This window comes from Diceros bicornis, chromosome 12 (assembly GCF_020826845.1).
Source record: "Diceros bicornis minor isolate mBicDic1 chromosome 12, mDicBic1.mat.cur, whole genome shotgun sequence".
Lineage (NCBI taxonomy): Eukaryota > Metazoa > Chordata > Mammalia > Perissodactyla > Rhinocerotidae > Diceros > Diceros bicornis.
In genome coordinates, this window is record NC_080751.1 from 69,498,320 (window position 1) to 69,524,826 (window position 26,507).

At 42.2% G+C, this 26,507-nt stretch overlaps 1 protein-coding gene across 1 annotated transcript in view; it reads left to right on the top strand.

The window, feature by feature from the left end:
• Positions 1 to 13,017: 13,017 nt before the first annotated feature.
• Positions 13,018 to 26,507, top strand: part of NOL10 (nucleolar protein 10) — a 105,130-nt gene continuing 91,640 nt past the window's right edge. Inside the window, exons 1-4 of the mRNA XM_058551804.1 lie at positions 13,018 to 13,173; positions 17,404 to 17,449; positions 19,412 to 19,510; positions 22,620 to 22,697. Of these exons, the coding sequence (XP_058407787.1) occupies positions 13,108 to 13,173; positions 17,404 to 17,449; positions 19,412 to 19,510; positions 22,620 to 22,697 (289 nt within the window). The 5' untranslated portion in view covers positions 13,018 to 13,107. The remainder of the gene's footprint in view (positions 13,174 to 17,403; positions 17,450 to 19,411; positions 19,511 to 22,619; positions 22,698 to 26,507) is intronic.

Here is a 26,507-nt window from a genome sequence, read left to right on the forward strand (position 1 = left end):
GACATTCTCGTGTAGGTCTTTCGTCAAACGCGTTGGGCACATTGTTGTTGAATACACATCTAGGAGTGAAATTGCTGGGTCCTAGGGTTTATGTATGTTCAACCTATGTAGATAATTTTAAATAGTTTTCCAAAGTGATCGTGCTAATTCACACACCCACCAGCAATGTGTGAAAACTCCTGTCACTCCACATTCTCATCAATACTTGGTTTTGCCAGAATTTTTAATCTCAGCCATTCAGGCATGTGCGATGACAGCTCATGGTGGTTTTAATTTGCATTTCCTTGGTGACTAATTATGTAGAGGACACTTCCGTGTGCTTATCGGTCATTGATATACTAATATATTTACATTGGATTGTTTGTTTTTTCGTTGTTGAGTTGCAAGAGTTCTTTATATATCCTGGATACCAGTCTTTTGTCAGATATATGTTTGTTAATATTTTGTCCCAGTCTGTATCTTGCTTATTCATTTTCTTAACTGTGTTTCTTGATGATAAGAAGTTTCTAATTTTGATGAAGTCTAATTTACCAATTTTTCTTTTATGACTATGGTTTTTTGTGACCTAAGAAACCTTTGCCTATCCTCCAACTCACAAGACATTCTCCTATGTTTCCTTTTAAAAGCTTTATGGTTTTAACTTTGATGTTCATGTCTATGATCTATTTTGAATTCATAGTTTTTTGTATGGTGTGAAGTTGGACTCAAGGTCCATTTTCCCCATATGGATATCCACTGATCCTAGCACCATTTGTTGAAAAGAATTTCCTTTCCTCTTTGGAATGCTTTCATGCCTTTGTTGAAAATCAGATGATTACACAAATTGGGGTCTATTTCTGGGCTTTTTATTCTCTTTCATGATCTGTTTGTTGATTCTTACTCCAGAAGCACACTATCTTGATTCCTGTAGCTTTATAGTATGTCTTGAAATCAGAGAGTGTAAGTCTTCTAACTTTGTTTTTTTTTCCAAAAGTGTTTTGAAAAAGACACTTGCATTTCTACACATTTTAGAATCAGCTTGTCAATTTCTACCAAAAAGAAAAAAACACCTGCTGGAATTTTGATTGGGATTGCTTTGAATCTATAGATTAACGTGGTGAGAATGGACATCTTAACAATAAATTTCATCTTGAATTATTTATTTATCTCCCCCAATCTCCCACTCCCTCACCAAAACCTGCTCTTGTACTAGCTTTTATCACGTTTGACCTTGAACCTGAGAGGCACTCTTAACTTTGCCCTCTCCTTTGGCCCTCACAACAGTCACAAAGGCCTACTGGTTTTTCTCCCTAAATATTTACTGGATCCATTCTCACCTCTTTACCCCTATCACTTCCATGCCGATGTAGGCCTTCCTCCTCACTCACGGAGATAGTGAGATAATCACAGTCACTGCTTCATTAGCTGGACTCTGCAAATCTAGCTCACACAAAACCCTCAGGGAGACTGCTTTTGCAAATCTGACCCAGCACTCTGGCTCAAGGCCCACTGGCTCCAGGATGAAGTCCCAATTGCCTTAACTTGAAGCGCACCATGTTCATGATCTGGCCCTGTCCTGCATTTTCAGCTGCATTTCCTGATATTCCCTGTACCTTCCTCTTTCTGAAAGCCTCCCCACTCCCCAAATGAGCTAGGGGCCCCTCCCTGGTGTGCCCATTATGCCCTATCCACAAGACTGGGTATATAACATGGGGGACCCTTGTTCAAAAATCATTAAGAACTTCAAGATGGTGACAGCAGAACATTAAACTAAGTGTGCGGTGCTTCTGGGCACAGGCCTGGTGTGACTGCACGGGTCCTTTGCACATCCCGCACTTGTTATTGTCTCTGTTTCTGTGGAGCAGGCAGCCCTAGAGCTCTGGTGAGCCCAGGGGAGTCATCCACAAAGTAAGTTTCTTTCTTCCAAAATCAATGGCTTTTGTTTTCTGTTGTAATCTGATCGTTTTACTTTTTTTTTCCCCCCAAAGCCCCAGTAGATAGTTGTATGTCATAGCTGCACATCCTTCTAGTTGCTGTATGTGGGATGTGGCCTCAGCATGGCCGGAGAAGCGGTGCGTCGGTGTGCGCCCGGGATCCGAACCCGGGCCGCCAGTAGCGGAGCGCGCGCACTTAACCGCTAAGCCACGGGGCCGGCCCAACCTGATGGTTTTAAATGCTCTTAGAAGGTAGAACATTCACCAGTATCCTAGTCCAGTTACTCAGTCCTGAAAACTGAGTCAAGAAATGGCTCTGTGTAAGACCCACCATGATCAGGGCATTGCAAGCTCTGAGGGAATGAATGTGCTTGTGGTTGCAATGTCAGCCAGCAACTCCGTCACAAAGGGGGAGGTTGTGATCAGCTTTCAAGCCCAGAGGTCCCCTTGCAGCCAGTTTGTGTTCTGTGTAGTATAATTAACCCGTCCTTATTCTCAGTAAACATTTGTTCTTATTCAAAGCATTCTATCCGTTAAACACTCCAAAATGTCTCCTTCCAAGTAGACTGGAAATGCACGCACATTTGTATTTGGTATTATGTATATAAAGTGTAAGTGTGTGATTGAAAGAGGAAACGTACAGTGAAGTAGCATCTCACTGGCTGGGCCTGGTGTGGGGAGTTTACTGCGGGCTGGTTTGGGGCCCAGGTCCTAGTGAGGATTTTCACGGTCAAGTGTAAGAAGTCTTTGGTCTGTCTTACTACCCAGCTGCCCTGGCTTGATTTCTCCCCCTCCGGAACTCCTTGGCAGTGTGGACTATGTCCTAGGCAGCTTTTTATTCCCAATATGCACAAGGCCTGGCAACAGGTCCAATAAATGTTTGGCTGATGAATGGAAGAGAAAGGAGGAAAAAAAGAAGGCAGGAGAAGGGAAGGAAACAGAAGGGAAATTTCAGGGTTGAATTCTATTATCTTGTGGAAATAAGATAACTAACATTACCCTCTCCACCACCACCTATAGCAGACAAGCAAACAAAAAACAGCCTTACTTCACGTCCAGCTTAACTTTGTCCATAATGTAGATAATAACTCTGATTCACTTAAGATAGTTAAATGCCCATATCAATAAAACTAATGAAAACAAGAATACATTTATATCAATAATGTTTATGAAACATTATTTTCTTAACAACATGCATATAACTTTAGGCATTTTTATAATTTTATTTATTTATTTATTTTCTCCCCAAAGCCCCAATAGATAGTTGTATGTCATAGCTGCACATCCTTCTAGTTGCTGTATGTGGGACGCGGCCTCAGCATGGCCGGACAAGTGGTGCGTCGGTGTGCGCCCAGGATCTGAACCCGGGCCGCCAGCAGCGGAGCACGTGCACTTTAACTGCTAAGCCACAGGCCAGCCCTAGGCATTTTTAAATTTAGTTATTCATCCATTTGTTTATGTGATAGACATTGAGTGCCCCTTAAGTATCATAGCTAGGGAACAAATTTTCATGATTAAACATTCCATTGTTTATTTTACCATTGGCCATTTGTGGATTTAAACACAATAAAAATGTAATCTTTTTTTTGTGTGTGTGAGGAAGATCAGCCCTGAGCTAACATCTGATGCCAATCCTCCTCTTTTTTTCTGAGGAAGACTGGCCCTGGGCTAACATCCGTGCCCGTCTTCCTCTACTTTATATGGGACGCCACCATAGCATGGCTCGACAAGCAGCGTGTCGGTGTGTGCCTGGGATACGAACTGGCAAACCCTGGGCCGCCACAGCTGAGCACCCGCACTTAACCGCTTGCACCACCAGGCCGGCCCCCAAAATGTAAATCTTTTTAACGGTAAAAGTATTAACTGCATATTCCTTTCTCTTTCCTGCCCAAGCCACATAAAATAGACAAAAGGCATAACATATGGTCATCTAAAAATAAAGAGCAGTACCAAAGTGCAAACTGCATAGACATCCCTGAAAACATTGACATTATCTAACATATACTCTGGAATCTGTATGCCGATTCAGCCCACAGAGAAAGACTTGCACAGTAATGTCTTACTTTTATGTAACAATGTCATCTACAAAGTATTTTCAAATGTGTCATTTTACTTGAAACCTGCCTTCTAGGAGCTTACAACCTAAAGCAGACATATTGACAAACGTCTGAACTATGCATGACACGTAGTAGTAACTTAATAAATATTTGTTGAATGAGTATATGTATGAATATGGTTACAGTGCATGTGATCAAGAGCAAGGAAGTATTAAAATAATACAAAAATATGAAACTTTTATAATAAGTCCTAGAGGCATTTCAATTCAATTCAAACATGGTGTTTACCCATAGTAGCAGCTGAATACTTGTGTACATTTTTTTGTGAGGAGATCAGCCCTGTGCTAACATCTGCCAATCCTCCTCTTTTTTTGCTGAGGAAGACTGGCCCTGGGCTAACATCCGTGCCCATCTTCCTCCACTTTATATGGGATGCCGCCACAGCATGGCCTACCGAGCAGTGCATCGGTGCGTGCCCGGGATCCGAACTGGGGAACCCTGGGCTGCCAGCAGCGGAGAGCGGGCACTTAACCACTTGCACCACCAGGCCAGCCCATGTGCTTCACTGAATTTAATTTCTCAAATCCTTGCTATATGCCAGGAGTCTATTGCATGGAGGGAGGAGTGATTCTCTTTTTTCCTCAGTGGGAAAGATAACTTTGTGCTGGATGATAATGATGACAATGATGAGGACTATACAAGTTGTGTGTGGTAGGCAGAATTCTAAGAGGACCCAATGACCCTCACCTTTGCATAATTCCCTTCCCTTTGAATATGAGAGGATACTATGTTATGTTACACGGCAAAAGAGATTTTTGAAGATGTAATTAAGGTTACTAATCAGTTGATCTTGAGATAGGGCCTAACCTACTCACATGAACCCTTTAGAAGAAGAGTTTTCTCTGCTGGATATAGAAGAAGTCAGAGAGACCCACCTTGATTGGCCTGAAAGAATGCGAGCATCCATATTGGGAGCTGCCTATGGCGGTCATGGTGGAAGGACATGAGAATGGTCTCTGGGAGATGCCAGTGGTCCCCAGCTGACAGCTGGCAAGGAAAACAAGAGATCTTAGTCCTGCAACTGCAGAAGACCGAATTCTGCTGACGACAGCAATGACTTTGGAGGCCGATTTTCCCCCAGAGCCTCCCGACCACAACTCAGCCTGGCTGACACCTTTGTTTCTGCCTTGTGGTACCCTGACCCAGAGAACTCAGCAATCCTGTGCCAGAATCCTGACCTACAGAACGGTGAGCCAATATTTATGTTGTTTTAAGTCACTAAGTTTGTGGTAATGTGTTATGCAGCAATAGAAAACTAACCCAGTTGTTAATGGTATTTTTATGGTACGGAAAATTCCTTCACAGATTATGGGCAAGCCTAAGAGATGATTCAGAGAAACAAGGAGATGCGAGGGCTTGGTATCCTGGAATGGGAAGGGCTTGGCTAACTATCAGGCATTTCACTACTCTAAAATGGGGTCTGATTGGTGAGAGGACCACGAGATCACCAAGAGTCTGAAGGACAAAAACATAATCTTTGGTAATCACTTAGAGTAGCATCTTCCTCTTTGATTCATTCAGCAAATATTTATATTTATTCTATTCTCAGTGTTGCATATAATTACATATATAGCAGTCAGATGGCTAAGGTCCCTGTTCTCATGGGGCTTGCATTCTAGTTAGCACAGAGGAACCAGAGTATAAAAATGTTGACGTGTCAGAAAGGAAAGTCATTTCAGATGACAAATACAATAAAGACAATAAAGCACATGGATGTGATAGAGGCTGCTGGGGTAGAGGAGGGGCCGCTGTGGGTCAGAAAAGGCATCTCTGAGGAGGTGACATTTCAGTTGAGATCTAGATGGTGCAAAGTAGCCAACTATGAAAAAGCTGAGGTCAGAGCATTCGAGGCAGAGAGAACAGCATGTGCAAAGACACTGAGGCTAGAAAAGCAAGAAAGCAATGTGACTAGAGTCACTGAAGAGAAAACTCTGCGATAAGGTCAGAGAGATAGGCTGAGGACAGGTTGGATAAGATCTTGTAGGTCTCAGGAAGGAGTTTAGATTTAAATATGAGTGCACTGGTTCTGAGCAGGGGAGTGATACCATCTGAGGCACTATTTTTAAAAGATTGCTCTAAGGACTGAGGGGAGAACTGACTGTAGCAGGGAGGAGTGAACGCTGGGAGATCAACTGGCAGGCTCTTGAGGGAGCCAGGCAGTAGGTGGCAGTGGCTCAGATCAGACGGTGGCAGTGGCAATGTAGAAATCTAGAAAGTTCTTTGTGATTAAGCAGATAAGACTTTCTGGTGGATTTTATTTGGAGGGTGAGCAACCTGGTGGATGATGATCCCAGCTATTGAGACGGAGAAGCCCTGGGGTGAGGAGAATCAAGGGTGCTGTTTTTCCAGGTGAAGTTGGGAAATCTCTCCACAAGCCTCTTGTAATGCTTCATGGAGGGAAAATGAGGAAGCAGGTTCTAGAAGGAACAGAGCAGCTCCATCAGTGTGGCAGTAGGGACACTGGAAACCTAACTCACTTCAGGGTGAGTGGCGCTGCCTGGTCAGGTGTGCAGCTCTGGCAAAGTTGGACGGGGCCTCTTCCCAAGGCCCAAACCAGGCAGTTGTTCCTAGCCTTATTCGGGTCCCAATCCCTTTAGGAATCTGAGGGGAACTCTGTGTTTGTTCCATAGGAAAATGCACACATACAGATATTTTGCATAATTTGGGGGCACACCCTTGGAGTCCTAGCCTATAGCCCCCAGGTCAGTATGCTGAAGTAGGAGGGTCTCCAGCAGAATCATCTAGGAGAAAGGCATCAGGGCAATTCACACTGACCAAAGGCCTGGAATGCACGTGTAGTGGACATTTCTCATCTTTGACCATCCAGCATTTGAACTCTCCTCCAAGATTTGTAAAATTAATTTTTACAAATCCTCCTCTCAGCCTCCCCTGGAGCTTGGGCATAGGCCAGTGGCCTAGGCTGGCTGGTCAGATGTAGGATGGGGTCTGAAATGGGAGTAAGTCACGTGGAGAAGAATAAATGGGAGTAAGTCACGTGGAGAAGAATGAATGGGAGCATCCCTCCTGAAGGTGGGGGCTGCATGGCAGCAGGAATGCCCAGTTGTCAGGGGTGGCAAACTATGGAGTTGGGTTCAGTGGCAATGGCAGCAGGGTCCTCAGGGGGTAGATTTAGACAAGGTCAAGCCTCCGTTATTCCTGCTTAGTTTCTGAGCTGGCTTCCTTGCTTTCGCAAGGATTCTGTGACTCTCTCAACAGCCTTTCTAGAAAATCCTTTTCCTTTTAAATTGGCCAGAGTCTGTGAGTTTTGTTTGCAATTAAGACCACTGACAGGAGAGGGAGGGAAGGGAAGGGGAAAGAAGAGAGGGAGGAAAGGAGGAGAAGGAGGATAGGAAGAGGGAGGAGGGGTGGAGGGAAGGAAGAGGAGGAGAGGAGGAGGGAGCAGGGGAGGAGGGAAGGAGGAGGAGGAGGGAGGAGGGAATAGGGGAGGAGGGGAGGAGGGAAGGAGGAGGAGGAGGGAGGAGGAGAGCAGGAGGGAGGAGAAGAGGAGGGAAGAAGGAGGAGGAGAGGAGGAGGGAATAGGGGAGGAGGGGAGGAGGGAAGGAGGAGAGGAGGAGGGAGGAGGGAGGAAGTGATCTTCAGTCACACAGGTGGTGTTTGCGTCCTGCCTCTCTCATGTAACCTGGGGCAAATTTGTTTGTTTTTCTTTTTAACTTTCAAATCTACAGAAAAGTTGAGAAAACAGTATTTTCGATGAGTCACATAGCCCTTACATAGATTGAACAATTATTAACATCTTAGGGCAAGTTTCTTTTTTGTGAGCCTGTCTCATTTTTCTTATTTGTAATATTGGAAAATTAAAACTACCTTTCTCCTAAGGTTTTGGTGAAGATTAAAAGAGGTGACTTGTGTAAAACATTTAACTTAGAACGCCTACTGTGCGTACAATGAATTATGGTGATTTTATTGTTATTAATTTTCTCAACATACACTTGGGGGCATCTACACGGGGTGAAACTTTTGAGGCGTCAGAGATCTGATGATATATCTTGTAGTTTGGGAATCTATGGTGATATGGATAAGTAAATTAAAAATTACAATATAAGACAGTACTCTTCAACTTCGAAAAATGTTCAAACATGTAAGTGAGAAAGAAATCTCAGAATCTCATTGTTGGCTTAGCTCTTTAAAAAAAACTTTATTTTATTAAAAAAACCTTTTAATTTTAGGTGTACAGAAAAGTTGTTATTATACTACAGAGAGTTCCCATATACACCTCACACAGCTCCCCCTATTCTTATGACATATTTATCAAAACTAAGACATTAACAATGGTCCAATACTATTAACTAAACTACACATTTTATTCAGATTTTACCAATTTTTCCACTAACGTCCTCTTTCTGTTCCAGGATCCAATCCAGGACAACACGTTACATTTAGGACTCAATTCTTTTTAACGTTTTCCTTGAAGATGTACAAATATAAACCTAGCTATAAGTTTACTATGCTTTTAGCTCTTGTATTCCTATACACCCAAAAAAATTTATACATTATTTTCAAGCAAAGCTTTAAAACTTCAAACCAATATAATGCAAATTAATTTGACATGATGATTGATATTGTTTCGATGAAAACCAGTTGCCGCTTTGCTAAATAAACACATAGCACTGCTATGGCATGAGTTCTTTCGTATTTTCTACCCCACCTGATAACGTTGGTTTAATTCTTCCTATCACTGTCCTCTATCTGATCAATTGCAAAACCTTCTTTCACACAGCACACCATGACATCATTGGGCTTTCACTTGGCTCCAACTTGTCTCTATCATATTACTTTGTACCATCCCCCCTCCTTCTAATCACGGAGCCCAGACAATAAAAGTAATGGCGCGTGGCACCAGTGAACTGTAAACTTAAATGCAAACTTGGCCCTGATACTGAGTGGTAGTACCTTTCAGAAGATGGCCGACCAGATATCAGAGATGCTTATATCAATTGTTGAAAAGATTATAGTCGAAATAAAAAAAAAGCTAAAGGTTCTTTGAGAATACAACTGTAAGCCCCAGTTTAAGAAACACTGCAGTGAGATTATACACAATGTATGATGAGAACTTAGATATTTAAGGCCTCCTGGAGATGGAGAAGGATAAACGGAGTCGACGAGGTACACTGAGGGAGGAAGTTGAAAGTAGCAAGAAGAGCAGGTGCAAAGGCATGAGGGTCTGTATTTTTCAAGCTGTAAGTAATTCACCCGGAGAGTCTCGCGAGTGAGGGGTAGGGATAGGAGAGGAGCGGGGGCTGGGGGGGGGGGGGACGGGGGGTGCCGCATCAGGTACCGTGTCTGCGAAAGGTCAGAAGGGGCCAGCCAAGGTGCTCAGGTGTGTTCTTTCAGGCTTTGGGGGAACTAACCATTTTTGAGTTGCAGTGTGACATGATCAGATTGCCCACTAGAGAGATGACTATCTCCTGTGGAAGACAGATTGGAGGCAGAAGACCAGAATAAAAGGGTTGCAATGGTGGGAGAGGATGAGGGTTTGAACTCCTATGGCACTGGGGACAGAGAGAATGAATCTGACATCTGAAAGGTAGAATCCAAAAGATTTGGAGATGGATTCGCCGTGGAGATGAAGAACTGGGGGAGGAATCTTGAACTTACTTGAGGATTTCTGGAATGGCAACTAATAACAGAACATTTAAGGTTATTTGGAATCTACAACTTAACTATTTTTTTCTTAAACAGTTTTTATTTATTTTTTTTAAGAAAGACTTATTTATTTATTTTGTGAGGAAGATCAGCCCTGAGCTAACATCCATGCTAATCCTCCTCTTTTTGCTGAGGAAGACCTGCTCTGAGCTAACGTCTATTGCCAATCCTCTTCCTTTTTTTTTCCCCAAAGCCCCAGTAGATAGTTGTATGTCACAGCTGCACATCCGTCTAGTTGCTGTATGTGGGACGCAGCCTCAGCATGGCTGGACAAGCAGTGCGTTGGTGCACGCCCGGGATCCGAACCCGGGCCGCCAGCAGCCGAGCGCTCGCACTTAACCGCTAAGCCACGGGGCCAGCACCTCTTAAACAGTTTTTAATGTTTTGGTTCCCAGGAGTAAATAATAATAACTAATACATAGTGCTTACTATGTCAGGTACTGTTCTAAGTACTTCATTTTATTGAATCTAAAAGCCAATTCACTTTAAGATGCACCATTACTCATGTACCATTAGGGGAAAAAATATTGTCAATGAAATATTCATGACAAGCAAGACACATCCTGATTTCAGGGATGTTAAAAATAGATGTCCTGGAATCAATGATTTATGGCATATACTCATTTATCTTTCCAACAGCCCTCTGAGGTAGGTACTGTTATTATCATCATTTTACAAATGAGGAAACAGAGGCAGAGAGATTAGATGAGATTAACGTGCTCGATCCAGGCTCTATCCAGGTAGTCAGTGGTAGAGCCAGGATTTGGATCCAGGCAGTCTGGCTCTAGTCTGTGCTCTTAGCTCCGAGCATTGGCATCTAAGAAAGCACTACATTCAAGTTCATTACAGCCAAGGGACTGATCCTTGGGTTAGAGATGATGCTAGAAACATCCAAGAAACTGCACCCTGCTCTGTAGTTCTGTCCTCAGTAGGAAGCAACCCGAGTGGAGTATGTCAAACTCTCAGGCCGGTGCCTGTGGGGAGGCAGCTGTCTTGCCACTGAGGACCAAGAACACCTTGTTTTATCTCAGAGAAAACACTGTGTTCCCTCATGTGTGGTTCCTGACTCTAAGGTATGACATCTCTTGTTGGAAAGACAAGATGTATAAATGGACGTATTTGAAACAATGATCATCTGGCACAAAGCCACACTGTTTTCAGTATCTCCAAAGGCCAAAATGTGTGAAACAAAGAATTAGGACTTTGGGTCAGGATGAGGAGTGATCAATTAATTGATTCATTTTTACCAAGAAATATTCACAGAGGGTGTGCTATATGCCAGGCACTGGGTCAGGCCCAGGGAACCCAGAGATGAACTAAGGCCCAGTCCTGTCATCAAGTCTAGATGGAGGGGGTAGTCAGACAAGTACATCACAACTCTCAAAGATAATTGCCATAGATTTACTTCAAAATCATTCCAAATAATTCAAGGATGAGGGAGTGGTGGGGGTATAGGTGAAACATGCTGGGTCATGCGTGAGTTGGTGAAGCTGGGTGATGCATACGTGAGTTCAATACACAAATATGCTTTTAAATATGTTAAAAATTTCCTATAGCAATAAAAATGAGGGAGCAAGAAAACAGAGTGAAGAACATGTTCAAAAGGAGCCCGTTCCAAGTTTAATAAAGGAAGAAACTTTATGGGCTCTTTAAAAATGACATTTTAATTAGACTTGAGAGGTTGTGGTGACTTAAGGAAACCAAAGGGCCTGAAGGAAACTTCCAAGCATAAGCATCTAGTGTAGCATTACATCCAAGTTCATTATTACTGTGCTTGTAGGATGTTTTAAATCACTGTGTATTTTGATAATAAAAATCTACCAAAAAAGATATACTTGCCATATAGCTATTTATACAGTACACTGAAAGCATAGGAGAAAGAGCAAAATATTCATCTGGATATAAGGAGAAGCGGAGGGCATCCCAGAGTCCAGATGAGCACAGGCAAAGATTCAGAACCAGAATAATGAAACCGATGCTAATGAAACAGAAGGCAAATCTGGGAGTCAGTGGGAAATAGGATTGAATAAAGCAAAGTGAAATGGTCTAGGGCCCTTAATATCAGTAGGTGTAGGATACATCTATATATCTTATCTCTAACACTTACATAGCACTTAAGTGACAGATATTGTTGCAAGTGTTTTAATGTCAATGGCTTTTACAGTACATTCTTGAAAATAATAAAACTAATATTTTTGGGGTCTGTAAAATTATTTAAGATTTCTTGAAAATCATCCTGCATATTTTGGAAAATAAGCGTTTTCTATTTATCTGACTTGCTTAAAAGGCTTCTTTTTTTTTAATCACTATGAAGCCCATGATCTTTCTACCATGGCACACTGCCTCCCCGAGGATGGCAGTCCTGGATATTTCCTCAAAGTCTCAGGCAGAAGGTAGAAACCGGACTGGGAGTTCAAGGACAGTTATAATAGAAACAAAATTGCTAAACCCAGAAGTCCTTACCCCGACCATGAGCCTGTTGCTCAAAATGACCCACCTGTTACATGTAAGGGAAGTTAATACTATGCTCCAATTTCAAAAGGACCCGTTTGATCGCACAGTTAATCTACACTTCCCCCCGCAGTTTTCATCTACGCCAAGAATTCTCAAGTCCTCAGATCCAGGCAACAGTAAAGGCGGTTCTCTAGGTCACCGGACGATCAAGAGAGAAAGTTTGTGAACTTTCTGGAAACGACGTGTACGTGAGGGGCTGTGTCTGTAGATATTGTCACACAACCTCTCAAAAGCCATCAGGTTCAAATCCACTTCTTCCCTGATCTCCACCCCTTCTTTTACTGTTTTCTTTTTCTTTTTCGGTATGCTTTTTCTTTTATTTCCCTTCTTAGTGGATGAATATCAAAGAAATCCAGACGAAAATAACATCTTTAACACACTAATTTAAAAGAGCATTTATTTCTAATGTAATGTTGCAGAAACCCTGGAGGAGAGAAAACAACACACTTCCACTCTGAATTCTCTCACTGGCCGCCTTCTGTAGCCGGGTTCCCTCGACTGCGCCCACAGGGCTCCGGCCAGCCCAGCCAGCACCGCCCGCCTCACCCGTGACCGCGACCCTTCGGCTTGGGCAGCGACCCTACGGGCTTCCTGCCACTCGGGAAGCTGAGAGCAGGGAGAGCGACTCCCGGCTCTCCCGGTATCGGGGTCGCCGCAAGCCCCCGCCACCTCCCCGGAGCCTCAGTCTTTCTCCTCAGAGCCGCTCCCCTCCTCTAACGCCGCCACTAGTCCTCTTCCGGGAACGCGCGCTTTCTCGGCGCCCGGAAGTGCGTCATCAGCCAGCGCAGCGCCGCACGCCGAGGCGGCGCGCCGGGGAGGCCCGGAGGTTTTGAGGCTACCGTGCGCCGCGCGGAGAGGGGAGCGGACTGGAGCAGGGGTAGTCGCTTCTCGGCGCCGCCATGCAGGTCTCTAGCCTCAACGAGGTGAAGATTTACAGTCTCAGCTGCGGCAAGTCTCTTCCCGAGGTGAGTCACTGCGGGGTCCGCCTCCGCGCGGGCAGCTGCCCCTCTCTCCGGTCCTCTCCCTGTCCTCTGTTTTAGCGGGGCCCTGGCCGGCCCCTGACTCGGGGAGGCCCAGAGGCGAGTGACGGCCAGGGGGAGCTCGTCGGCACCGGGAGACGAGGACACTACTGTCGCCGCGCCAGAGCGGGGCCGAGGGGTGATCAGGGTTGATGAGCTTTGCTTGAACTTTTGTAAAGTTCTCTAGAACAGAGGTCGCGTCCCTTTTGGGTTTCTGTGGATGTTCACAGCCGCTGCCGCACGGAGGATGAAAACAGGGACGGATTGGTTGACAGACATTTCTTCCCAATTTTAATGCACGTTCATCAGCTGTTTGTTGAGTTCCTTTATATACCAAGTTCTAGAAATACAGCAGTGAGCAAGAGAAATGCAGACTTTGCGCCTGCAGAATTTACAGTGTAGAGGGCACTGTTGTTGAACCTTGTTGAACTTAACTTGATTTCATTGAGTCTTAGGACGTCAAAGTTGGAAGGGGCTTGGAAAATCAGTGATTCTCTTCCAATCTTCTCATGTTTAAAATATGCAACAGATCCAGTGAGGGGAAGGGTGATTTATTCTGGGTCACATTCCTAGGCTCTAAAGCTTGGATTTTATTTCTGTTAAGTGATGGTCAAGCCTCTGTCCAAGCACTTCCAGCGAGAGGAAACTTTTTGCAGAAGCTCGTTTCCATTTTGAGACTACTTGTTAGATAGTGGTTTTAAAACATGCCACTTTATAGCAGGCTGCTGTTGGCCTGAGTCTTGCTCTTGGAAATCAGAATAAATATAGCTCTTCCGTGTGTCCGCCCCTGAAAAATTTGGAACCAGTGATTAGATTCTCCCATTCTTCTCAGAATTAAAGTTAAATAACTCCTCGTCCTCCAACTATTCTTCACACAACATGATCATCTCGTTCATTCATTCTTCGCATTTGTTGAGAAGTGACTGCACGCAGGCAGCCCTGTGTTAGGTGTTGGGATTCACGGTGAACATGTCAGATAAGGTTCCCTATTGAGGAAAAGGATAATAATTAAGTAAATAAGACAACTTCAGATACTGGTAAGTGCTGTGAGCGATGAGGGACTAGAAGAGAGCTGTTGGGGATGAAGTGTTCAGAAAAAATGTTTTGAATAAATCCTTCAGGAAAGGCCTCTCTACAAGAGGTGACATTTGAGCAGAAACTTGGATGATGAAAAGGGGCCAGTCATGTGGAGACATGGGGGAAGGAAGAGTTTTCAGTGCTGAGAGAACAGAAAGTGTGAATGCCCCCCAGTGGGAGTGCACTTGGCGTGTTGGAGAAACAGAAGAGGCCCAGCTGTGGCTTTGGTATGCTGAGTGAGGGGAGAGAGTAGGGGCAGATAAGGCTGGAGAGGTGGGCCTTGTAGGCTAAGGTAGAAAGTTGGGCTTTTATTCTTAGTGCTGTTGGAAGCCATTGTTGGATTTTATTTTATTTTATTATTATTATTTTTTTTGTGTGAGGAAGATCGGCCCTGAGCTACCATCTGCCAATCCTCCTGTGTTTTTTTTTTTTTTTTTTTTGCTGAGGAAGACTCGCCCTGGGCTAACATCCATGCCCATCTTCCTCTACTTTATATGGGACGCCGCCACAGCGTGGCTTGCCAAGCAGTGCATCGGTGCGCGCCCGGGATCCGAACCGGTGAACCCCCGGCTGCCACAGCGGAGCGTGCGCACTTAACCACTTGTGCCACTGGGCCGGCCCCCATTGTTGAATTTTAAACTGGCTGCTGAATGGCAAATTACTGTAGCTGGGGAGAATATGAGTGGGGATGAGTTAGGTAGTCCAACTGAGAGACTTTGGTGGCTTGGGGTAGGATGGTAGCAAAGGAGATGCTAGGACACGGTGGGATTCAGGAGGTATTTTGGAGGTAGGCTAATGGGATTTGGTAATGGATTGTATAGTGGCGGGGAGAAGTTGAGGTGAAGGAAAGGAAGGAGTCAGGAGAGAACTCTTGGGTTTTGCATCTGAACAGCTGGGTACGTGGTGTTGCTGTTAACTGAAATGGAGGAGAGTTGAGCACATTGTCGTCGGGGAGGGGAAAGGTAGTGAGCTAAAAGGGTCAAAAGTTTTATTTTTGATACTTAAAGTTTGAAGTTCTAAAAAGTATCAAGTGGAAATGTTGAGTAAACAGTTGGGTGTATACTAGTATGGTGAGCTCTCTGAATCTTCTTTTTTTTTTTTTTTTTAAGATTTTATTTATTTATTTATTTTCCCCCCAAAGCCCCAGTAGATAGTTGTATGTCATAGCTGTGCATCCTTCTAGTTGCTGTATGTGGGACGTGGCCTCAGCATGGCCAGAGAAGCGGTGCGTCGGTACGCGCCCGGGATCTGAACCCCGGGCCGCCAGCAGCGGAGCGTGCGCACTTAACTGCTAAGCCACGGGCCAGCCCTCTGAATCTTCTTCTAGAGTAATTCTAACTTATCAACAATTGCCTATTTTGCTTTACCTACTTCAAATGTAAGATCAAGTAGGGTCTTGTTTTCTTTTCAACAACAGTGAAGCACCTGTCCAGTGAGAGAATTAGGTCATCAGCATGTCCAGAGCTCTTTTTCTAGGTTTTTGATCGAACTGTTTGGCATTGGTAAAGTGTCATTCTTTATTGGCTATGATTTTAATCAATACAGAGAGGATGACTGAAGTTAGTAACAACTTGCTGTTCTTTGGTGAACTTCTTTTAGCTTTAGGCTTATTTGTTCCTGCCCCGTGCTGGCTCTCTGTCTTGTGTGCCCTCCTGTAGTGCTTTTGGTTCATACAGAAACTCCCGAATGAACTTTCCTTCCTTCTCATCATCACTGTGTTACAGAATTTCTGGCCCTTTAAGGTCCCAGGCTCCCATTTAGAAGGAAATCTAAGTCCCCTTCCCTTTGCCCCAAGCTCTTGCTCATGATGTATGAGACTAGTTATTGAATGAACTGCCCCTTTCTTGAGCATAACTTCCTGAGAAGAGGAGATTGAGTCATCTATTAAAGGAGAAGCCCTGGTAATATGTCTTTGTTCTGCTTGTAATAGGTTAATGTAAAAGAATATGTTGAGTGCCCAGAAACATACTTTGTCATCTTTAATTGAAACATTATTACCTAAAATAAAATCAGAGCAGTTGAATCACAAAGAGTAGCATAAACCTATAAATCAGTGCACTAAATTCAAAGGCAGGAGGAGAGCTCTGGCTCAGACTCAGGCCTTTCACAGAATGACACCTCTTGCAATGTAGACACTGCCTCAGGCATCAGACTTAGGGTCTTGAGTGGTGAGTCTGCATGACCAGAGAATCCTAAAGATTATAATGTCATGGGTCTAACCAGCTGTACATTGGGTTTGTGCTTTTAGAAATGACATCTGTCAATTTTTCTCTCGCTTTTCTTTCGTTTCTTTAGGGTTGGGTTTCTTAACCTCATCATTGTTGACATTTTGGGTTGGACGGTTCTTTGTTGTATGGGCTGTCCTGTGCATTGTAGGATGTTTGGCAGCATCTCTGACCTCAACCCACTAGATGCCAGGAGCACACCCCTCAGTTGTGACAACCAAATATGTCTTTGGGACTTGCCAAATGCGTTGCCGTGGGGGAGGTGGGGTAAAATTGTCCCTGGTTGAGAACCAGTGCTTTAGGGTAATCGTAATTGATTAGTGCTTCATTGTTGGCACCTGTTCATGCAGTGAACTTATGCTGCTTGCAAAATTGAGGTACATTAATTACAGAACAAAATCTGGTATCAGTGAATGTGACTTTTAAAAGTAGCCTTTCTTTATTATCAAGTGGCAGCTATTTGGTCAGGTATTTATCTAGTTTTATTCTTTGTAAAAAATATATTTAAGAAAGTTTCTATTTTAATGTTTTGCTTTTTAAAATTTCACTTAAGTGAAGTTGTTCCGTATATTAGTTATAACCCATAATATTTGAGGCTTACTGCTTTCCCTTAGATTGATTAGATGAATTAGTTGTCTCTTGTGTAAAACAAGAGTAGTAGTTCTAAAAATTTATTGTCTATTATATGTAAATATATACAAGAAAAAATCCAGAGTATATGTTAACAGTAGGATTAGGATTACAGAATGTTTTCACTATGTTATATATTCCTGTAAGGTTTCAATTTTTTAATATGAGCATGTATTATGTTTGTAAGCAGAAAAACAATTCAAGTAAATATGTTTTAAAATAAAGTCTCTTCATTTTCTTTAAGTGGCTTTCTGACAGGAAGAAGAGAGCACTACAGAAGAAAAATGTTGGTGAGTATAATTTTTTCCCCAGTTTACCTACATTCATGATCCATGTTATAATGCTCTTACTTATTTATTATCATATTTAAGTGTAGGTTTGCAAAAATGCAGTGGCAAATAAACTTTTTGCCCTTTTCCTTCTTAGGAAACCTTTTCTTGTGGTTGATAGATTCCTGGTGAGTAGGGGGTTTGATCTCACCTCCATGCTAATAAGTTAGGCTGTTACTGTTTTGTGGATAATAGCAGAAGACGTAAGGCTCCTGGGTCAGAGACAAGGACTCTGTTACTAATGCAGCCCAGCAAATAGCATTCGCATCAGCATATATCTGTCACTTCCTCTTGCGGTTAAGTCCCACGGGGGCGCTCAGCATGTCCCAGATGGATGCTCTGCCTGCAGGGGGTTTGTGTTGCAGCTGAGGAGCAGGGAGCTTGGGAAGTCCGCTGCTTTTATAGCAATCAGTAAGCCAGCCTGTCTTTGTCTAGAGGAGACATGTTACCTTACCTGTCAAGGTTCCCAGCTGCATAAATAACGCTGAGAAATGGCTCAGATTCAGGAGTGGCCAGGGCCTTGCAGTCTTGCAGTACCCGGCAAGATGTGTAGGCATGCAAGAGGCCCAGGAAGGACTGTCTCTCCTAACGGTTCCATAATTGCTTTGTTCTCCAATGTATTGAAGTCTTTTTCCATTTGTTAAATCCACTTGTCAGTTTTTGAGATATAGAGACAATGAACATTTTCTTTCTGAACAAAGTAATTTTATATACAGGACATATGAACTGAATAATGAAAGATCCTTGCAGAAGATTTCAATTCTTTAGGTTATGGCAGCAGGGAAGATAGATATGTAAGGTCAGTTTTTAACTTAAATCATTTTGGACAAATTTGCATTAAATTTTCTCCAGTACAACTTGTCATATATGAAAGATGATTTATCTTCCCATATATTTTTTTTAAGTTATTATCTAAAAATCAAAGACCTAAGATATTGAAGGGGTTTCTGGATGTGAGATAAATACCCCAAGGCAAGTATCTTGGAAAAGTAGGCTTTATCTGGTACTAAAGTTAGAAAATTAAAACTTTAAATCAAAGGAAAACAAAAATTGCTGCTGATTCTGATTTCTTTTGATCCTCTTGTTCCACTGTAATGTTCTAGTGTGTAAGAAAACAGATTCAGATTGTTTAGAGGAAAAAATTGTTCATTGACTGTTTCTGCTGACCCATCTCAAAACAATCATGTGTCTTCCAAATTGAGTGAGTGGGCCACTCCTGCTCACTTGGTTTGAATCTTATATTTGAGTTTAATAAACAAGGCCGTAATGTGCTGTGGAGTCGTAAACAGTTCTGGCAATGGGCATATTGTTATGATGGTACTAGCAAGAATCCACACTTTCTTATAGGAGGGAACCAGTTTTTGTGAGAGTCCAGGTCAGTGTTTTGATCTAGAGATGGCTCTAAGTCTTCTAGCCAGGATCCTCTTGGCTGCAGATCAGTGGTGCCCACAGCGGCAAAAAGTCAGCTTGATAGCAGTTTCTTAACATTTTAAAGGTTTAAAACTTACCATTTTAAGGGTTTAAACTTGTTATTATTTAGGAGGAGAAAATGATAAGATTTTTGTCTTGGCCATGATTGAGTAACAATAGGGGCTTAACGTTTATTCTGTTCACCCATTATCCAGGTCTTAAAACTGGGTATTTGATGCACTATTATGGACATTGTTTTTTAAATTAATGATGATACTCTTTCCTTTTTAAAAAGTAAAAATAAAAAATAAAAAGCTTAGAAAAATAACGTATGAGCTAAGAAAAACCCTTGCTCTGTAGTGGGTGAGGCTGTACTGGTGTGCTTTCCCAAGGCTTGGAAGCACTGGGATGTGGTTGATCTGTTCGTAGTGACTGCTCTGAGTACTCTGTCTTCCTGTGATATAGAATAAGCACGTGGTAGTTAACCCAGTTATTTATTTTCTCTCTTTGTAGATGTCCGTAGGAGAATTGAACTTATTCAGGATTTTGAAATGCCTACTGTTTGTACCACTATTAAGGTGTCAAAAGATGGACAGTATATTTTAGCAACAGGTAAGCATCTTTTTGATTATGATTTGTATACATGTCATAGCATGAAATGCTATGGTGAGAAAAGTCACGTTTTTTTTAATTACTCTAATATTTTATTATGAAAAATTTCAAATATACAGAAATATTGAAAAAATTTTACAGTGAACATCCATTTACCCACCACCTGGGTTCTGCAGTAGTTTTCTCTATTTGCTTTATCACATATTTATCTATCCATCTTTCTGTCAATCCATCAATCCCTCCTGGTTTTTGATGCATTTCTGAGCAAGTTGCACATATCAGTATACTTCACTCCCAAATACCACAGCATGTACATCATTAACTAGAGTTCAATATTTATTTATAGCTTTTTTCCTTAGGTAAATTTACATACAGTGAAATACACAAATCTTATTATACCGTTTGGTGAGTTTTGACAAATGCATACACTTGTGTAGCACAAACCCCTATCAAGATACAGAACTTTCCTGTCACCCAGAAACTTCCCTCATTCCCCTGACAGTCAGTCCCTGCTCCCACCCAAGCCTAGGCAACCACTGCTGTGATTTATTTCTTCACCAAAAACAAGTTTAGCCTGTTTTAGAACTTGATATAAATGCATTCATACACTTTATATATTCTTTTCTTGTAAGACTTATTTCACGTAGGACTTCGTGTTTGCGATTCATACATGTTGTCAGATGTGACAGTAGTTTGTTCTTTTTTTAATTACCAAATAGTATTTCCTTGTAGGAATATACCACAGTTTATCCATTCTCCATTTGATGGACACCTGGGCTCTTTTCATTTTTTGGTTGTGATTGATAAAGCACTATGAACAGTCTTGTACAAGTCTGTTTTGAGGACTTTGCTGGGTCCTAGGGTAGGTGGATGTTTAGTTTGATAAAAAACTGCCAGGAGCCGGCCCAGTGGCACAAGTGGTTAAGTGCGTGTGCTCTGCTGCGTTGGCCCGGGGTTTGCTGGTTTGGATCCCAGGTGCACACTGACGCACCGTTTGTCAAGCCATGCTGTGGCGGCATCCCATGTAAAGTGGAGGAAGATGGGCACGGATGTTAGCCCAGGGCCAGTCTTCCTCAGCAAAAAAAAAAAAAAGGAGGATTGGCAGATGTTAGTACAGGGCTGATCTTCCTCACAAAAAAACAAAAAAAAAAACCTGCCAGACTTTTTTGCAAAGTGATGAGATCATTTTACACTCCCACCAAGGATGAGTGAGAGTTCCAGGAAAGGTCACTTTTAACGTAATGATTTTCTGTATCATGTACTAATATTTTTTAGGTCACTAAGATATTCATCAGTATCAAAAAGCCATGAAATATAGGGAACTTTTAGTGTATTATAATTTAGAACAGCATTACTCAACCTGTTTTAGTTGTGATTTTGGTACATATATCCTGTGTATTGTGCACATACATTTTTTTACTGGCTTAACATTACCCATCTCTATCCCTTTTCCAACCACTTTCTTATTTGACAGAACTTTTATACATCTGCATGCCAATCTCTTTTGTTCTGTGTTAATGGTTGTCTCAGTACTAACACTATCTATATTTCTTAGCCTCTAGTGTTTTGTTTTGTTTTTTTTTGTGAGGAAGATCAGCCCTGAGCTAACATCCATGCCAATCCTCCTCTTTTTGCTGAGACAGACTGGCTCTGAGCTAACATCCGTGCTCATCTTCCTCCACTTTATATGGGACGCTGCCACAGCATGGCCTGACAAGGGGTGCATCAGTGTGTGCCCAGGATCCGAACCTGGGCCGCCAGCAGCGGAGCTTGCACACTTAACCGCTACGCCACGGGGCCGGCCCCTCTTAGCCTCTAGTTTTATGTTCAGAATATATATATATATGTAGTAAATGTTTATAGTAAAACATTTTATAACATTTTATAAACATTTTACAATATAATGTTTATAATTATAATTTATAATGTAAATATGTTTGTATTGCATATTGTTTACGTGTGTAAATTATTACCTATTATATAATATATATAACATATATATAACATATTTTCATATATATTATATATAATATATATTATATTACAATATATTATATATTATATAGTGTGTGTGTGTAGATATACACTATACTATATACTATTTTTACATGGGATCTTGGGCTTTGATCTATGCCAGTAAACACAAGACTACCTCATTCCTTTCTTTTTAAAAAATCTTTATTGGTTTTAAAAATCAGTCTTTCTCTTTTCCTGATTGCTAACATGATAAACTTATAAAAAATGGAAACATTACAGAAATACATAAGATAACGTGTAAAAGGACCTAATATTGCACTTCACAGAGACAGTCACTGTGCTATTCCTCCAACTTTTTTCTGTACAAAGTGCTGACATTATCACTGTTGGGTTTTATAAAAATGAGAGCATACTGTGTGCACCATTGTGCAGCGCTCACCCTGGCTCTCGGTACTCACTCTCTTTCACTTGTAATACGTTTTGGTAGCTTTCCATGTCATCCTCTTTCCATTTCTGTGTCATCCTCTTTGTGAGCTATATAATGATTTACTATCATTTATTTAACCATTTCCCTATCAGTGGACATTTTATTTGCTTTCAGTTTTTGGTCATTTGTAAACAATGCTGCAATGAACATTCTTCATGTCTTTGGTACACTTGTGGGTGTGTTTCTGTAGAATAAATTTGTGTAAGTTGAAATACAGATTCAAGGTGTATAAACATCACATATGTTACAGGTATTGCCAGATTGTCCTCCAAAGAAGTTGTAACAATTTATGGTAATCCCCAAAGTATGAGTGTACTTTTTTTTAACATCCTCGCTAACACAGATATTAACCACCTTTTCATCTTTGCCATTCTGATGGACAAGAAGTATTTCATTGTTTTAATCTACTTTGTTAGATAATTAGCAAAGTTTATTAGTTATTTGTGTTTCATTTTCTATGACTTGCTTGTTTATATCCTTTGCTCATTTCCCCTTGGGATGTTGGGAGGGCTGCTTTTAAATTATTTTTCTTTGATATGGTTATGATGAATCCTACTTACCTCTGAACAAAAAGTGTACTCAACAGATTGTGGGATAATGAAAAGTATGTACTTTAGGTTTTACATCACATTAATTCTTTTTTAGGAACATATAAACCTCGGGTTCGATGTTATGACACCTATCAGTTGTCCCTGAAGTTTGAAAGGTGTCTCGATTCAGAAGGTAAGTAAGAGGTTAAATTTGAATTCATGAAAGTAGCTTTTTATGCAGGTGTGCCTTGGAGATATTGCGGGTTCAGTTCCTGAGCACCACAGTGAAGTGAATCACATAAATTTTTTGGTTTCCTAGTGCATATAAAAGTTATGTTTACACTATACTGTGGTCTGTTAAGTGTGCAGTAGCATTATGTCTAAAAAAACAATGTACATACCTTAATTTAAAGAAACTTTAGGGGGGCCAGCCTGGTGGTGTAGCGGTTAAGTCTGCACGTTCCTCTTTGGCAGCCTGTGGTTCGCCAGTTCGGATCCTGGCCGCAGACCTACTCACAGCTCTTCAAGCCATGCTGAGGCGGCATCCCACACAGAGAGCTACAACTCTACAGCTATGATACACAACTATGTACTGGGGCTTTGGGGAGAAACAAAGAAAAAGAGGAAGATTGGCAGCAGATATTAGCCCAGGGCCAGTCTTCCTCAAAAATAAAACAAAAACAAAACTTTATTACTAAACAATGCTAACCATCATCTGAGCCTTCAGCGAGTCCTAATCTTTTTGCTGGTGGATGGTCTTGCCTTGATGTTGATGGCTGCTGGCTGATCAGGATTGTGGTTACTGAAGGTTAGAGTGGCTGTGGCAATTTCTTAAAAGAAGACAGCAATGAGGTTTGCTGTATCCATGACTCTTCTTTTGACGATTTCTCCGTAGCATCTGATGCTGTTTAATAACGTTTTACCAACAGTAGAACTTCTTTCAAAATTGGAGTCAGTCCTCTCAAACCCTGCCGCTGCTTTATCAACTAAGTTTATGTAGTATTCTAAGTATTTTGTTGTCATTTCAATAATCTGCACAGCATATTCACCAGGAGTAGATTCTATCTTAAGAAACCACTTTCTTTGCTCATCCATAAGAAGCAACTCCTCATCCATTAAAATTTTATCATGAGATTGCGGCAATCCAGTCACATCTTTAGCTTTCACTTCTAATTCTAGTTCTCTTCTATTTCCGTGACACCTGCGGTTACTTCCTCCACTGAAGTCTTGAACCCCTCAAAGTCATCCATGAGGGTTGGAACAACTTCTTCCAAACGCCTGTTAGTGTGGCTATTTTGATCTCTTCGCATGAATCATGAGTGTTCTTAATGGTATCTAGAATGGTGAATTCTTTCCAGAAGGTTTTGAGTTTATTTTGCTCAGAACCGTCCAGAGGAATCACCATATATGGCAGCTTTGGCCTTACGAAATGTATTTTTTTTTTTTTTATTGTGAGAAAGGTTGGACCTGAGCTAACATCTGATGCTGATCCTCTTCTTTTTTTTGCCGAGGAAGATTGGCCCTGAGCTAACATCTGTGCCCATCTTCCTCTACTTTATATGGGACGCCGCCACAGCATGGCATGACAAGCAGTGCGTCGGTGCGCTCCCGGGATCCGAACTTGCGAACCCCAGGCCAACGAAGCAGAGTGTGCACACTTAACTGCTTGCGCCACCGGGCCGGCCCCCGAAATGTATTTCTTGAGTAATAAGACTTGAAAGTTGAAATTAGTCCTTGACCCATGGGCTGCACAATGGATGTTGTGTTAGCAGGCATGAAAACAACATTAATCTCGTTGTACATCTCCATCAGAGCTCTTGGGTGACCAGGTGCATTGTCAATAAGCAGTAATATTTTGATTTTATTTATTTATTTTTTCCCCCCAAAGCCCCAGTAGATAGTTGTATGTCATAGCTGCACATCCTTCTAGTTGCTGTATGTGGGACGCGGCCTCAGCATGGCCGGAGAAGCGGTGCATCGGTGCGCACCCGGGATCCGAACCTGGGCCGCCAGTAGCGGAGCGCGTGCACTTAACCACTAAGCCACCGGGCTGGCCCAGCAGTAATATTTTGAAAGAAATCTTTTTTTTCCTGAGCTGTGGGTCTCAACCTTGGGCTTAAATATTCAGTAAACCATGTGCTGTCATCTAGGCTTTGTTGTTCCATTTATAGAGCACAGGCAGAGTAGATTTAGCGTAATTCTTTAGATTTAGCATAATTCTTAAGGGCTGTAGGATTTTTGAAATGGTAAATGAGCATTGGCTTCAACTTAAAGTCACCAGCTACATTAGCCCCTAACAAGAGAGTCAGCCTGTCCTTTGAAGCCAGGCATTAACTTCTCCTTTCTAGCTATGCAAGTCCTAGGTGGCACCTTCTTCCAATATAAGGCTGTTTAATCTACATTGAGAATCTCTTATTTAGTGTAGCCACCTTTATTAATTATCTTAGCTGGATCTTCTGGATAATTTGCTGCAGCTTCTAGATCAGCACTTGGTGCTTCACCTGCACTTTTATGTTATGGAGACGGCTTCTTTCCTTAAACCTCACAAACCGACCTCTGCTAGCTTCAGACTTTTCTTCTGCAGCTTCCTCACCTCTCTCAGCCTTCATAGAATTGAAAAGTTAGGGCCTTGCTCTGGGTTAGGCTTTGGCTTAAGGGAGTATTGTGTCTTGTTTGATCTTCTATCCTGACCACTAAAACTTTCTCCATATCAGCAATAAGGCTGTTTTGCTTTCTTGTCATTCATTTGTTCAGTGAAGTAGCACTTTTAATTTCTTTCAAGAACTTTTCTGTTGCAGTTACAAATTGGCTAACTGACGCAAGAGGACTTCGGCCTGTCTTAGCTTTTGACATGCCTTCCTTACTAACCTTAATCGTTTCTAACTTTTGGTTTAAAGTGAGAGATGTGCAACTCTTCCTTTTACTTGAACACTTAGAAGCCATTGTAGGTTTATTCATTGGCCTAATTTCAATGTTGCTGTGTCTCGGGGAATAGGGAGGCCCGAGGAGAGGGAGAGAGACAAAGGAATGGCTGATTGGTGGAGCAGTCAGAACATTCACAACATTTATTAGTTAAGTTCACTGTCTTATAGAGGTGTGATTTTGGTTCCCCAAAACAATTACAATAGTAACATCAGAGATCACTGATCACAGATCACCATAACAAATATAATAATAATGAAAAAGTTTGAAATATTATGAGATTACCAAAATGTGACACAGACATAAAGTGAGCAAATCCTGTTGGAAAAATGGCCCCAGTAGACTTGCTTGATGCAGGCAATATCTGTGAAGCGCAATAAAGCGGAATGCAGTGAAACGACATGCCTGTATTTGGCTGTTTTTCTGCCTTTTTTTTTTTTTTTGTGAGGAAGATTGGCCCCTGAGCTAACATCCATTGCCAGTCTTCCTCTTTGCTGAGGAAGATTAGCCCTGAGCTAACATCTGTGCCCATTTTCTTCCATTTTGTATGTGGGATGCCGCCACAGCATGGCTTGATGAGCGGTGCATAGGTCCACACCCTGGATCTGAACATGAACCCCGGGCTGCTGAAGCAAAGTGTGCAAACTTGACCCCTACGCCACCAGGCTGGCCCCCTACTTTTCTGCTTTTTAAAATGGGAATGGGTTGTGTATTAGTTTTCTTTGCTCTGTAACAAATTACCATAAACATGGCCATTTAAAACATCCTTTTTTTTTTTTTTTGTGAGGAAGATTGGCCCTGAGCTAACATCCGCCAATCCTCCTCTTTTTGCTGAGGAAGACTGGCCCTGGGCTAACATCCATGCCCATCTTCCTCTACTTTATATGGGACGCCGCCACAGCATGGCTTGACAAGCGGTGTGTTGATGCGCGCCTGGGATCCGAACTGGCGAACCCCGGGCTGCCGCAGCGGAGCGCGCACACTTAACTGCTTGCGCCACTGGGCTGGCCCCTAAAACATCCTTTTATTATCTCACAGCTGTGTAGATGAAGTCCGCCCAGGCTCTGCTGTGTTCTGTGCT